Consider the following 14,841-nt stretch of genomic DNA (forward strand, 5'->3'; position numbering starts at 1 on the left):
CCTGATCAGTGGACGCCACGCTGCGTGTGCACACACACGGCACCACGGGCCCTCCTTGACAGCCCGCTGCACCCTCCTCCTGCAGAGGCAGGGGAGTCCTCAATGCCATCCGGGCAGCCATGCAGTTGGTGTCCAGAGGCAGACATGGGCAGCAGACACTGCCCAGGGCAACTATGCCTGGAGGCACCTACGGCCCACACCACCCACGGAGCCGCTCACAGCTTCTTGAGCAGCGCTGTGTGTGTGAGGCTCAAAACCCACACGGCCGGATAAGACCCTGGCGAATGGAGCGCCCTGGGTCTTCCTCCAGGACGTGGGCAGCCGGGCCCTGCTCCCGCCTCTGGGAAGGCGTGATCTCTTGGCCAGCGCACACGTATTTGGGACCAGCTGCTCTGCGGGACGAGTCGCTCGTGGCGTCTGAGGGGTAAACGCCAGGGCAACGCCCTCTCTCCCCCTCGTCCTCCGCACCACGCGCACGGGTCCGCCTTCCGCACTGAGTTATTTTTATAACTGTTTGTTTTTACCTTTAACGCCACCATTTCCAATCACTGCAGTGTGATTCTATTTGCAAGAGGCAAGTTTGGTTGGGAACAGGAACGTCTGCTTCTCAAAGCCAGCACACTGGCCTAGAGTGAGGCTGTGGGGGTCACACCTTGCACAGCGGGGCCTCCCAGAGCACCCCTCGCTCAGAGCGCCTTCCCGTCTGCGTCCCCAGAGTGCGCCCCGGTGAGCCCCAGCCTCGGAGCCTGAGATTATGACGTGGTCCGTGCAGGGCCTGCAGCAACGCCCCGTCCCGGGACACGCAGATCCCTCTGGTCATGTTTGCGGTCGATGTTCTTACTAAACTGGTTTTAAAATCTCTGAAAACAGAGGGCAACCACGGCAGAGCGACCACGTGAAGAGGCGAATCCCGCACTCCTGTAGGCATGTTCCGGCCACAGGAAAATACGGCGGATGCCACTGAACGCAGATGTCTGTGCAGGGCCAGCGAGGCTTGGGGGAGGGCGGGGGAGCCCGAGCCAGGGGCTGCCCCTCACAGACTGCAGGGGACGGGCCCCGGCCCCTCACATGGCAGATTCTCAGAGGTTGGTGGGCAGAGGGGAGATGGCCCTGGAGGGGCCCGGGCAGGCAGCAAGATGGCCCCTGCTCCACGGCTCCAGCTCAGCCTCAGTCTCCCTGCGGTCACTGCAGCCAAGAACAAGCCAGTCTCCCCAGTGGCTGAACTCAGAGCCCCCCGGGAGGAGGCCACAGTGAAGCTCTGGCTGCTGTCACCGAGGGCCTGACCGCCAGGCCCAGACTGATAGGCCGGGCTGGGACCTGGACCCCGGCTAAGACAATGGAGGGGCATCTGGGGTCTGAAACACAAAGCCCGAGGCCAAACGATGGCGCCATGTGGGAATGTGGTGGGGAGGTCACAGATGGGGACGAGGACACGGCTTCGATATGCACAGGCGCCACGTGGGAATGCAGTGGGGAGGCCACAGATGGGGACGAGGACACGGCTGCCATGTGCACGGGGGCCACATGGGAATGCAGTGGTGAGGCCACAGATGGGGATGAGGACACGGCTGCCATGTGCACAGGTGCCACGTGGGAACACGGTGGGGAGGCCACAGAAGGGGACAAGGACATGGCTGTGATGTGCGTGGCACCCGCAGGAGTCCGTGATGAAGGCCACCCGCATTCCAAAGGGATTCCTTTCAAGGCTGCGTAACTTCAGGACAAACACCTTTCCCTTCCCAACAAGAGACTCTCTTCCCTATGCACACACCAGTGTCTCCAAGCAAACCCTCAAGACAGGGAACTAGGACCTGCCCGTCCAGGCCCTCAGCTGCCGGGGAGGGCGATGCCAGCTTCTGCCTGTTTCCTGAACTTTCTGAGAAGCCTGGACTCTCTGTAGGACTCACATATTTTTAGGACGGGAAATGTAAAAAAAAAAAAAAAAAAAGCAGAGATGGATTAGGAAGCAGGCCCTGCACACAGCATTCCATTTTCCAAGACTTGGTACCCGAATATTTAATTCACGTAGAAAACATATGTAAACGGTCTCTTACCAAAACCCCCTCTGCGGGCGGGGGAGGGGTGTGGGCAGCTCTGAGGGCCTGGCCCAGGTCACGTGGTTTAAAAACGCCCATTTAAACTGCCCAGGACTCCTGTGGCAGTTCTCTGGTAGCATATGAATGCTGTGGATTCAGGGTGCAACTGTGTCCTTTAAAAAAATGCCATTTCAGTGAAAACGGGAATATTTAAGGTCTAACCCAGGAGGTAAACATCTATTATTTAAAACACAAAGTTCATTTTAGGAAAAGTGATTTAAATACGTCGTGGTCGCAATGCCTGGGCCTTCTGCCTCTGGCACGGTGCGGAACCTGTCACAACAATGACCTCTCTGCCTCAAGCTCAACGAAACAAAATGTATTATTCCACTGCGGAGGTATAAACGCCGCTGAGTTTCCTACATATTAAAATGTTTTTTAGCTCCTATGCTGACCTCAGCACTTACACGGTGACATGATGGGTGAAGAGAATGATTGAGGCCAAATTTATTCAATGTGGACTCAGCTGCGAGCATGCAGGGAGGGAGGCGTGGGGTGGACGGAGGTGGCTCACGGGTGGGTGGGAACGTCGGGGGAGGGAGGCGTGGGGTGGACAGAGGGGTGGGGTGGACGGAGGTGTGGGGTGGAGGGAGGCGGCTCACGGGTGGGTGGGAACGTCGGGGGAGGGAGGCGTGGGGTGGACAGAGGCAGCGCGCAGCAGGGGGATGTCCCGCCCTCTGCCCCCCACCCCCGCACACACACAGTGAAGGCGGCTGGCTCAGGCTCCTCCACGCGGCCACAGGAGCAGGCGTCGGCCTAAAGGAAATTATGCATTTAGGGCACTGAAAAGCTGCATTTTTCAAATTGCCCCAAGGAAGTACCAGCTCACAAACCGGTTTCAACCCCAAATCCGCCCACACTGGATTAATTAAAGAGATTGCCTTGCTGTGTGGACAGTGTCTAGGGTCCTGTTTTCAGCCCTGGAATCCTCGGGATACACACAACAGCAGCCAGAGGTGACGCCTCTCTCACAGGGCTGGGCCTGGGGCCCGGGGCCGGGCAGGAGAGTGTCTCCCTCATGGGAGGACATCCCGCCGCATTCTCCCACAAAGCCCCCAGATGGCAGGCATCCGTGGCCCGTGGCTCCGCTCTGCGTGGGGGGTGGGAGGGGCGCCTGACCAGGACGACATGGCGGCCACCACAAGACCCACTTGACCTGTAGCACAGGCCCGTCTCACCCGCGCCACGCCAAAGCTGCCGAGGTGACAGCACAGGGTCCTCGTAAAAAAATACACAATGTACGCACCACGGAGACTTTACTCAAGAAACCGAGAAAAAGCAGAAACAAAAATAAAAGACATAAAAAATGGAGCCAGTAGTCAAAGGGAGCGCCCCAAACCCCAGGTTGGAGGAGCAGGTCACACGCTTCAGAGTCCTCCCTCTCCCACCCTCAGAACCAAGGTCGGAGGCACAGGACATGCCCCAGCGTCCTCCCTCTCTTTCCCCTCTTTTCTCAGCCAGGCCTGTCTCTGGCACCTACCAGAAGCCGGATGGCGGCTGCCGCGGGGCTGTGGGTGTGATTTCTGCACTGCAGCAGGTGCCTGCGGGCTCTGGGGGCCACAGGGACAATCCAGGAGAAGCCACCAAGAGACAGACACACAGCATCCACTTCCTCACCTCCTGGTTGTGCAGTGCGCAGAAGCCTGCGTGGGTGTGGGCGTGTGCACCAGAAGTGGGTGTGTGCAGGCGAATGCGTCCATGGGAGTGCCTCTGTTTGCAGCACCAGTGTGGTCTGCAGAGTCAGGTGTGTGTGTGCCTCAGCAGTGTGGTCTGCGGGGTCAGGCGTGCGTCTGTGGCACTGGTGTGGTCTGCGGGGTCAGGCATGCGTGTGTGGCATTGGTGTGGTCTGTGAGGTCAGGCATGCGTCTGTGGCACTGGTGTGGTCTGCGGGGTCAGGTGTGTGTGTGTGCCTCAGTGGTGTGGTCTGTGGGGTCAGGCATGCGTGTGTGGCACTAGTGTGGTCTGTGGGGTCAGGCGTGCATCTGTGGCACTGGTGTGGTCTGCGGGGTCAGGCATGTGCGCCGCAGCGGTGTGGTCTGTGAGGTGGGACACCAACAGTGCTTCCCTGTTAACTGGCCCGGCCTGGCTTTAAGGGGCAGCGTCACCTGCCCGACACCCTGTTCTGGCCCCTTCAGCTCTGGGGTGTCCCTCCAGAGCAGCGTGGACTCTTGGTGGGTGGTTCCCAGCGTGCAGAGCAGGGAAGGAATGCGGATGCCATGGCTGGAGACTCAGGTCTGAGCCAGAAGTGGGGACAAGGCCTAGTGTTCTCTGAACACACATGTGCACATGTCCACACACAGCCACACTGGGAAATGTATGTGCACACACTCGACAGAATATACCCCACACCCCACTGAGTACAGACACACCCCACAGAGAGCGAACACGCAGGTGTGTGCCCGTGTGCAGGGGGCAAGCGTGTGTGTGATGGGCATGTGGGTCTCTATGTCTCTCCAGGAGAGCGGCCCCCAGAGGCCATGCCTGCTGTGGAGAGCCAGTGCCCTGCTCTGCTGCCTCACACTCCTGGCTGCTCTCCCAACCTGTGCCTTGCAGGGACCACCGTACCCCATCAGCATGATTTCCAGCCGGACCTGGCAGGGATGGTGCTCAGCACAAACCCCAGACTCACCAGAGCACCAACAGGGCTGTGGGGCCAGGGCACAGACACAGAGGGTGCAGGGCATGGACACGGGGGGCGCAGGGTACGGACACTAGGGGTGCAGGACATGGGACACGGGGGGCACAGGGCATGGACACGGGCGCAGGGCATAGACACAGGAGGCACAGGGCACGGGACACGGGGGCGCAGAACACGGGACACGGGGGCGCAGGGCACGGACACGGGGGGCGCAGGGCATAGACACGGGGGGCGCAGGGCACGGGACACGGGGGGTGCAGGGCACAGACATGGAGGGCACAGGGCAAAGGACACGGAGGGCGCAGGGCACGGACACGGGGGTGCAGGGCACGGGGGCGCAGGGCAGAGACACGGGGGGCGCAGGGCACAGACACGGGGGGCGCAGGGCACGGACACGGAGGACGCAGGGCACGGACACGGAGGGCGCAGGGCACGGACACGGAGGGCGCAGGGCACGGACACGGAGGGTGCAGGGCACGGGACACGGAGGGCACAGGGCACGGACACGGAGGGTGCAGGGCACAGGGGGCACAGGGCACGGACATGGAGGGCACAGGGCAAAGGACACGGAGGGCGCAGGGCACGGACACGGAGGGTGCAGGGCACGGGACACGGAGGGCGCAGGGCACGGACACAGAGGGTGCAGGGCACCAGACACGGAGGGCACAGGGCACGGACACGGAGGGTGCAGGGCACGGGGGCACAGGGCACGGACATGGAGGGCACAGGGCAAAGGACACGGGGGGTGCAGGGCACGGACATGGGGGGCGGACATGGGACACGGGGGCGCAGGGCACGGGACGCGGAGGGCGCAGGGCACGGACACGGGGGGCGCAGGGCACGGACACGGGGGGCGGACATGGGACACGGGGGCGCAGGGCATGGACACGGGGGGCGCAGGGCACGGACACGGGGGCGCAGGGCACGGGACACGGGGGGCGCAGGGCACGGGGGGGCAGGGCACGGACACGGGGGGCACAGGGCACGGACACGGAGGACGCAGGGCGCGGGACAAGGGGGGCGGACACGGGACACGGGGGTGCAGGGCACGGGGGCGCAGAGCATGGGACACGGAGGGCACAGGGCACGAGACACGGGGGGCGCAGGGCACCATCGTGCCTGGAAGCTCCCGGAGAAGAGACAGCCATGCTCACTTCTGGCTGAAGAGTTCTGCCCAGAAACATGCATTCAGGTTTCTAATTAAATCTAATCAATTAATTCCCACTGAGAAATCTGGACTTTTCATGGAGGGAGAATTATCTAGAATGAAACTTCTAAAACATTCAAGTGGGAAATGCTGCAACCCTGTGACCCCAGAGCCAAGAGCACATAGAATTCCCGGCCCACGGCCACACAGGACGAAATGGAACCTTCTAGAGACATCTGCACCAAGGAGAGTCGTGTCACCTGACACCATGCAGCAGAAAAACCTGTCTTTGTCAAAAGTTAGGTGGTTTCCACTCAGAGCCTCCCCCGACTCTATGCCGGCACAGCCCACACACAGCCAAGTGCCCTGGTTGATCTCAGGGAGACGCATCCAGGAGCTCGCAGGGTGGCCTGAGGACCAGCAAGCAGCCCCTGTCTGTCCTCCCTCCCCAAAAGCCCTCCCAGCTCCGGAATGGCCCCTAAGCCAGTTGGCCTGTGGCTCAAACACACCAAAACCGAAACCACGAGGGAGAGAGAGGCCCCAGGAGTGCCGCCCACCCAGCGGCCACATGCACCTCCAGAGCCACACAGCTACAGTGATGCCAAGTCCAGCCACGCAGGGGTGAGGGGCCCGAGGGACCCTGGGACGTTAGAGTCGCTGTCCAGCAGCACCCCTGCCCTTCCTCCAGGACCGCATCCCACAAATGCCAGTGTCACAGCCCTGCGTTCCCGAAGCTCTGGGTGAAACCTCCCCCTTCCCTTGGGCACAGCCTCGGGAGCCTCACGGGGTGAGACTTGGTCAACTATGTGCTCCAAGTGTCTACGATGGTGCCCAGTAGCTGTCTGTGCTGTCCCCAGCAAAGCGCCTCTGTCCACAGACAAGGGCCCAGTGTCCTCCCTGGAGGAGGGAGGTGTGGCTAGAGACAGGTCCAGGGGACAGACGCCCGGCCCAGACGGGCACACGCCCATGGGTGCTCCCAGCCGTCACTCCCACGTCCGGCTTGGGCAGGGCACAGACAGGGAACAGCCACCATCACAGACAAAGAAAGCAGCCGTCCCGCCCAGAAGCTCCTCGGAGAAAGAGGAGTTGCTGAAGCCACATCTGGTTTCTCTTAGAACCGTCGCTGACACAGAGACACTGACTCCAGAGCTGGTCAGACACAGCAGGGCACAAACCCCGGAGGTTTCAGAAACGGCTGCCACCCTCAGCACTGGGCAGCCACAGCCAGTGGCCGCGCCTTCCTGGGAGAACCTGGCTGGGTCACGGCCCCAGCTCCTAGGAGAAACGGGCAGTGACCTGCCATGGCCAGTGCAGCCCACGGTCACTGCACACCTGCTGGGTGTGGCACAGGGGCACCACGGCGTCCGTGGGGAGTCAGGGCCCGTTGCTCAGGCAGCAAGGAAGGACCAGGCCCACCCCAGAGCTGCGGTGGTGCCTCCTCCCCACCGGGTGGTGGCTGCAGAAGGTGGTCGCTTCTCACGTGGCCTCCAGGTGGTATGTCCACCCCTCCTGTCCTACCGGCATCAAATGTGGGTTTTCTGAAGCTGGGCTAGAATGTGCTCTAGAGAGTGTGTGGGTCCCTCTATGTCCCTGGGAAGGCCACCTGAGAGGCCCTCCGGCACCACCAGGAGCGGTCACTTGCCTCGGCCACGCCAGAGCCCAGGTGTCATCTTAAATTTCCTCAAATATTTCAGTGGCCAGGCCTGTCGGGAGACCCCTGGCTGCGTTTTTGCCAGTTCTTCTGGGTGGTGGAGCTGTGGAGCAGGGGGCTACAACTCAGTGTCACAGCCCTGCCGGCGGCCGCACACCTTCCCCGTGCCAGTCAATCTCCACTGAATTCCACCCGTTTTCTCAAATACCGTCACCACTGTTGTCAGCAGTGACTGGCTGGGCCGACCTCATTCCACGCTGCTCTCCTGACAGAGCGGACCCGCCCTGTGGCAGCACCATGTCACCCCGTGACACCTTCCCAGCAGCACCGGCATTTGTCCCCACCACGCAAGACAGAGCCTGCGGCCTTTGCTTTAGGGGAGAAGTAAATGGTGAATCCCCGTTCGTCAAAAGCTGGCAACGTATCTCAGGGAGTGGCTCCTGCTTCAACACTGTGAATTCTGTGCTCCTGGGAAACACACACACACACACAGAGTTCTGTGCTCCTGGGAACCACATACATACATATGCACACACATACACACACACACACACAGAGATCTGTGATCCTGGGAACCACACACACACACACACACACACACACACACACACACGGTTCTGTGCTCCTGGGAACCACACACACACACACACACGGTTCTGTGCTCCTGGGAACCACACACACACACACACACACACACAGTTCTGTGCTCCTGGGAACCACACACACACACACACACACACACATACAAACACGGTTTTGTGCTCCTGGGAACCACACACACACACACACACACACACACACGGTTCTGTGCTCCTGGGAACCACACACACACACACACACACACACACACGGTTCTGTGCTCCTGGGAACCACACACACACACACACACACACACACACACACACGGTTCTGTGCTCCTGGGAACCACACACACACACACACACACACACACACACACACGGTTCTGTGCTCCTGGGAACCACACACACACACACACACACGGTTCTGTGCTCCTGGGAACCACACACACACACACACACACACACACACGGTTCTGTGCTCCTGGGAACCCCCCCCCACACACACACACACGGTTCTGTGCTCCTGGGAACCACACACACACACACACACACACACACGGTTCTGTGCTCCTGGAAACACACACAGACACCCACAGAGTTCTGTGCTCCTCCGACACACACACACACACACAGCCTGACGGCAACCCCATCTGCTCTCCTGGCCACGTGCACTGTGGGAGCCACGGCGTATGTGGAAACGGGCAATTCCCTGCGTGTTTCTGCGCTTGCCTGTCCAGGGCAGGGACGGTCACTGGCCCTGAAATTTTGCTGAAAGAAGAGAGGGCTGTTGTCTCGGCTCCGAGGCAGGGCCATAAAAAATTAATCCGTGCCTCCTGCGGGCCACCAGCGTCTGGCAGCAGTGGTACCGTGGCGTGTGGTTTTGTGGTCCGACCTGCATTTTACTTTCCACCCTGTGGCATGCTCCCTGTGCGTGGGCCTCTCTGCGTGGCATCCTGAGAGGGCCAGAGCGACCGCTGTCTAAAGCTCTGCAATTGCACAGCTCCCAGAGGCGCCTAGGAGCTCTCAGCAAATGACCCCAGTGACCACTGTCCCCGGCTTTCTAGTCCAACAGCCTGCCTGGCAGAGCACGCAGAGCCAGGAGCTCTGGGCACGGCAATCCACATAATGAAGTGCGGTGGAGGCTCCGGGTGGAACAGTGCGTGCTATGGTCATCCACCCACGGTGTTCACAGGTTCTCAGGAACCCGCTCCTCACAATAGTTAACCCTGCCAAGCCCCTGCCCGCTGGGGAAAGGCACCTCACAAAGCGAGAATGAATCGGAACCAAAGCCCGGCCCAATGCCCACTTAACCATCGGAAAGGAAGAGCCGCTCCCGGCGGGGTGGGCTCCACTCCTTGGTCTCCAGCTGTTTCTTGCATGACAGAAAAAAGATCTGCCCCAGACTACGGGGGCGAAGTTGATGTATGAGCCAGGTGACTGAGGGGGACGCCCACGAGCCCGCCGTGGGCACCAGCAGGCCCGCTCTGTCCTGTGCTTGGGGCCAGTCCGGCCTCCCGGCCCTGGGTCCTCGCCTGACCCGCCAGCCCCTCTCACCGGCGCAGCTGAGGCCAAGTCCCAAACCAGGGGCTCAGCTGCCCCCTCCTAACCGATGATATCACCGGCTGCAAACCTGAAATGCTGTTTCGGAATCGGCCGAGGCTCCTGTTTCACGTTCCAGTGACCTATTAATTATTCACATGAGCCCGGCCTCCTGTGTGGTGGGTGAGATGCTATCGGGCAAGTTATTTTGGTGACTTGGTAAACGGACCTGTGTTCTCTGACCCTGGGTCAGAGGTCAGGCTACATCCTACAGAGCTCCACGTGCCCCCGCGGGGTGGTGGGTGCCGCAGAGATCGGGGCCGAGGGCAAAGACCCCTCCTCAGGGCCCTGGGCCCTTCTCGCCCCCTCCAGGAGAGTGCAGGACGCAGGCCCAGGATGCAGGGACAAGTGTGAGGATGACAGCAGGAGTGAAGGAAGCAAAACAGGAGGAAGCCAGGCAGAGGGAGCCAGGCGGGCGCCGCTCACGCTCCTCAGCTCCTGCTCGGACAGGGAGGGGAGCCGGGCAGGGCCACGGTCCCCCGATGGGAACACACGGGTGGAGGACCGGCCTCCCCCGTCACGCCTGGAAACGCGGTGAGCTGCACGACAAGGCCTCAGCGCTGCGTCCGGGGGTTTCTCCGCCCTCCCCGGCCAGAGACAGCGGAAGAACCTTGGCCCGCCTCATCCAGACCACCCCGATGGAAAACGTGCAAGAGCCGGCCCGACGCCGGCTGTCCACGTCCCCAGAAGGCGAGCGGGACCGAGGGTGGAGGCTGTGGGAACGAGGAGCGGACGCGGGAAGAACAGCCAGCCGCCTCCAGAGCCTCGTGGACTCCGGTCCCAGCCTCACTGTCCTCCGGGGTCAGGACCTCACCCACAGGCAGAACCTGCAGTCAGGGTGGAGGGTGGCGGCTGTCTGGGTGCCACCCACGAGGACACCCAGTGTGAGCCAGGATTTGGGGGAAAGCTGGAGGCTGCCGGGAAATGTCCCGTGTGTCATTTCAGGCGTCACTAGAAATGCCGGTGAAGAGACAGCAGAGAGCAGGCGGCTGCCCCTCAGCCTTCCCTGCAAACAGCGGCCTGGAGCGCTCCTGGCATCACAGATCCAGGCCAGACCACTGAGAACGGGCAGCTAGGGGCTGGAGCAGGGGCAGGAGGGGCCGTGACCCGGGGGCTGTGTGGGCAGGAGCCAGGGCTGGGTGGGCTGCTGGTCACCCATGCCCGGCCAGAACCTCTGGGAGGCTCTGAGTCACTTGTTCTGCCAGGGCAAAGAGAGTTCGTCCTAAACAGGCCTTGGCCAGCCACGTGCTGGAGGCCCACGCTGGACCCCTCTCTGCACTGTCCCCCTCGCACTCTCTGGGGCCTGGGCTGTCCTCCTCCGAAAGCCCCACCCCCGCAGAGGGGCTGCAGCCACCACGGCCGGGGTCCTGCCAGAGCCCGCAGGGACCACGTCCACCAGGGGCTGCCGGCCATCCTCACCCAGACCCCCTCACAGACAGCTCCAGGGCCCCACCCTTCCAGGCTAAACCACGGCTCTGTTCCTTTGATGCTGGTGTTTTCAGTGCCAGGGCAGCCATAACGGAGGTGGCTTCGGGGTGTGGACGGTGTGATCATGAGCATGTGGCAACGAGAGTGGGCACTGGCCTGGGCTGGTCTCTTCCTGGCGGAGGAATGACATTCCCACGGAGACAACAGGGCTCCCTCAGCGCCCGTGGGAGTGGGTGGCCTCCTTCCCCCTGAAGGAAAAGGCCCTAGACAGGAGGAGCCGGACACCAGCCGTCCCTCCCACACCTCAGCGCCCACAGACAAGAGCCCACACCCTCTCCTAACCCGCGGCCCACGCTCCGGGCGCTTCCTGGAGAGAAGGTGCCACTCCCACTCTCGATTTTCTCTTCCCAGCTGCAAAACACGTGGGGACGGGGATGCAGGGCACAGGCACAGGACGTGCTCCTGACCGCGAGAGCCGGCACCTGCCCCCCAGGCCCCCGCCACGGCGCATCTGCGCCCCGGAGACACCGGGCTTTGATTTTCTGGACAAGCTTTTTGAGATGTATCAGACAGGCGACTCACAATAAAGAGAACAGCGTTTCTCAAACGCAGGACGCTCCCGCCGCCGGCTCCCAGGGGCTCTGACACCGCCGCAGCGCCCACCACCCGCGGCCTCGCCCCTGCGCCCCAGCGCCCACCACCCCCAGCCTCGCCCCTGCCCCAGCGCCCACCACCCGCGGCCTCGCCCCTGCGCCCCAGCGCCCACCACCCGCGGCCTCGCCCCTGTGCCCAGCGCCCCCCCACCCGCGGCCTCGCCCCTCTGCCTCAGCTCCCACCACCCGCGGCCTCGCCCCTGCGCCCAGCGCCCCCCACCCGCGGCCTCGCCCCTCTGCCCCAGCTCCCACCACCCCCGGCCTTGCCCCTGCGCCCCAGCGCCCACCATCTGCGGCCTCGCCCCTGCGCCCCAGCGCCCACCACCCGCGGCCTCACCCCTGCGCCCCAGGCCAGGCGAAGAGCCTCACTTCTGAAAAGCGGGAAAGGAGCTGCTGTCAGAGGACGTGCTAAAATAACCCAATGGCACGATGGCACCTCTGTGGTTACGAGCTTCCACAGCAACCGAGAACGTTCTGTTTTCACTTGTTTTACAATTACGCACAAATTCTATTTTCATCCAATTTGTGGTCCAACAACTGAAAGAGAAAACAAACCCCCCAAAACCCCCCAAAACCCCTCTCTTTAACTGTTTACCTCACACTTGCATAGAAATAACTTCACTTTGCCACAGATGTATCAGAAAACTCGTTAAATTACTAATTTCCCACAAACGAGACGTGCTGAGCGGACGTCTTCCGTGCAGGGACGGTTTTCTCCTGCGTGTCAGTGGAAAGGGCTCCTCCCGTGGGACACAGGGCAGCCTATCCCGTTCTGCTGCTGTGTGCACAGGCCATTTGATTGGGAGTCATTTTTGAGGGTACATTTTAAAGATATTTTAAATTGCCGTTTCAAGTTTCTAGAGTCCTCCAGAACACCTGGATCCTCTTGATCGCATCTGTATTGACAGATTTCAGTACCCTAAGCCCAAGACACCTGGATGGCAAAACCAGAGATGGGATTCCGGGAGACACGGGCAGGAGGGCCCGGTGCTGAGCTGTGTTTGTGGGCACGGGGTCACCAGGCACCCGAGATACTCACGGATCGGTGAAAATACATCCCCGGAAACTGAGGGCTGCCTCGAGTCCCAGCTACCTGGGAGACTGAGGCGGGAGAAGAATCGCTTGAACCCGGGAGGCAGAGGCTGCGGTGAGCCGAGGTCGCACCACCACACTCCAGCCTGGGCGACAGAGCGAGGCTCCGTCTCAACCAAACAAAACCAAACCGGACCTCAGTGCTCTCTACGCTCACAGTCCCACTGTATCCTCCAAACAGCAGCCTTGATTCCTGCGGCTGCCCCTCAACCGCACACGGTGAAGGGGGCGACGAAGCCCGCCCTGCTCCCGCGCGCACGGCCAGCGCCCCTCACCGACATAATTCACAGCAAACGGGGGCCGGGCCATTATTTCTCTGTTGCTTTATTTTCACTCCTCCTTCTCAGCCTCACTTCCAGGCCCTTCTGATCTCCTTCCCATGGGGCAATAACAGGCTTTCGGTCCGCGAACACCGAGGCAGGAAAGGGAGGCAGACGCCTGTAGTGACCGAGCACAGCGCTGCCCCACCTTCTCCACCCGGGAGGCGGGGACCTCAAATGTCAAACCGGCCGCCAGCCGCCGACGTGTCTCTGGCTTTTCCCCGCTTCAAGCAGCCGGCAAGGCAGGTACTAATTGGCACGGAGCACACAGGCCACAATGTCCCATCATCATCTGCGCGCGCCCGGCGCCCTGCCTGCTAATTCCACGTGCCGGCCGCTGGGTTGGCGAACAGCCATTTGTCCCTGCGGCTGCCTTCCCTCCACTATTCTTGTAAAGAGAAGGAAATAAAAACACGGGGCACCCCGCTGAACGCCCCTTCTGGCTGGCATCATTCCCTAAACGACGGGGCTGGGGGGCCCGGGTTTTGCTGTTGGGATGTGCTGGAAAAATGTCCTCCGTGCTGCTGTGTGGCCAGGAGCCCTGGAACCCTGGAACCTGGGACCTGGGGCCAGGCCTCACTTCCTGCTCTGTGGCCAAAGCAGCAGATCCGGGGTCTGGGGTCTAGAGCTAATGAGGTAACAAGTTGATGGAAGCGAACGCCGACACCCATGGCCACCCGGGGTCCACATCGACGCCTGGGGTGCACGGGGTGCGGCTGTGTGGGCAGATGCTGTGTGTCCCCGGCACGGTCGCTGCACACCTCCCTGGAGAGAGCCGACGAACATCCTAACTCCACGTGGCTTTCCCCCAAGGTGTGAACAAGGCGAGAAGCCACACCAGAGCCCGGGCAGTCAGGCAGGGATAAGGCTGCAGGGCGGCCCGGCGCAGGCCCTCTCTGAAAGCCGCCGCCTCCTCCTCCTCTCCTGGGGAAGCAAGTTGGGTCGTGGTGCCCCCCAGCAGCTCTGCTGAAAACAGGCCCCAGCCCCAAGCCCAGCGTTTGCGTGGGCCACAGACCTGCATTTCTAAGGCCCGCCCCCACACTGCGAGGCTGGAGCTGCTGGCGAGAACCCCTGCCTCCAAGCGCAGAGGCTTTGGAGAGGGGAGAATCAACCACACATAACATCCACGCCACAGGCAGTGCCATGGACAGGGGACCCGCTTTGGGCCCATCTGTAAACGAGAGAGGGCCTGGGCGTGCGGAGGCGGAGGAGGGGCCGTGCCACACCCCGTTCCAGGTCAGAGGGACCGCGGCTCCCGGGACGGACCACGAGGGAGCACACAGCTGGCCTGGCCGGGACGGTCCACTTTGCAAGCACAGTTAGCTGTGGTGCCAGAGCGACTTTTGGACCAGAAGAGCGGCGAGTGGCGTGAGTCCGGCCGCAACGCCTACCTGCACGACGGGGTGTCCTCCGGCCGACGCCTTCACGGCCCCGCGGCTGCCCTCCGTCTCGTAGTGGGCGCGGTGGTGGGACTTGGGCTGCACCTCGATCCGGAGCTCGTACGGGCCGGAGTGTGACGGCAGCTGCCAGTCTAGGGCAGGCAGGGTCGGGCTGGAAGGGAACAGAGGGGGTGTCAGCTCCACACGTACCTCTGCTGGGACACCCCGCACCGTCTCAGGCGGACACCTCACCCCGA

The 14,841-nt window shown here is 61.9% G+C and overlaps 1 protein-coding gene across 6 annotated transcripts in view; it reads right to left on the reverse strand.

Moving 5' to 3' along the window:
- Positions 1–14,841, reverse strand: part of NFATC1 (nuclear factor of activated T cells 1) — a 121,766-nt gene that overhangs the window by 72,699 nt on the left and 34,226 nt on the right. For 5 of the 6 annotated variants that reach the window (XM_039463620.2, XM_039463622.2, XM_039463621.2 and 2 more), the window contains exon 3: positions 14,597–14,756. In XM_039463620.2, coding sequence (XP_039319554.2) covers positions 14,597–14,756 — 160 coding nt within the window. Of the gene's footprint in view, positions 1–3,576; positions 4,398–14,596; positions 14,757–14,841 lie in introns of those variants that run through there. The other variant, XM_039463626.2, reaches the window with a different exon arrangement.

Source organism: Saimiri boliviensis, chromosome 13 (assembly GCF_048565385.1).
Source record: "Saimiri boliviensis isolate mSaiBol1 chromosome 13, mSaiBol1.pri, whole genome shotgun sequence".
Classification (NCBI taxonomy): Eukaryota; Metazoa; Chordata; class Mammalia; order Primates; family Cebidae; genus Saimiri; species Saimiri boliviensis.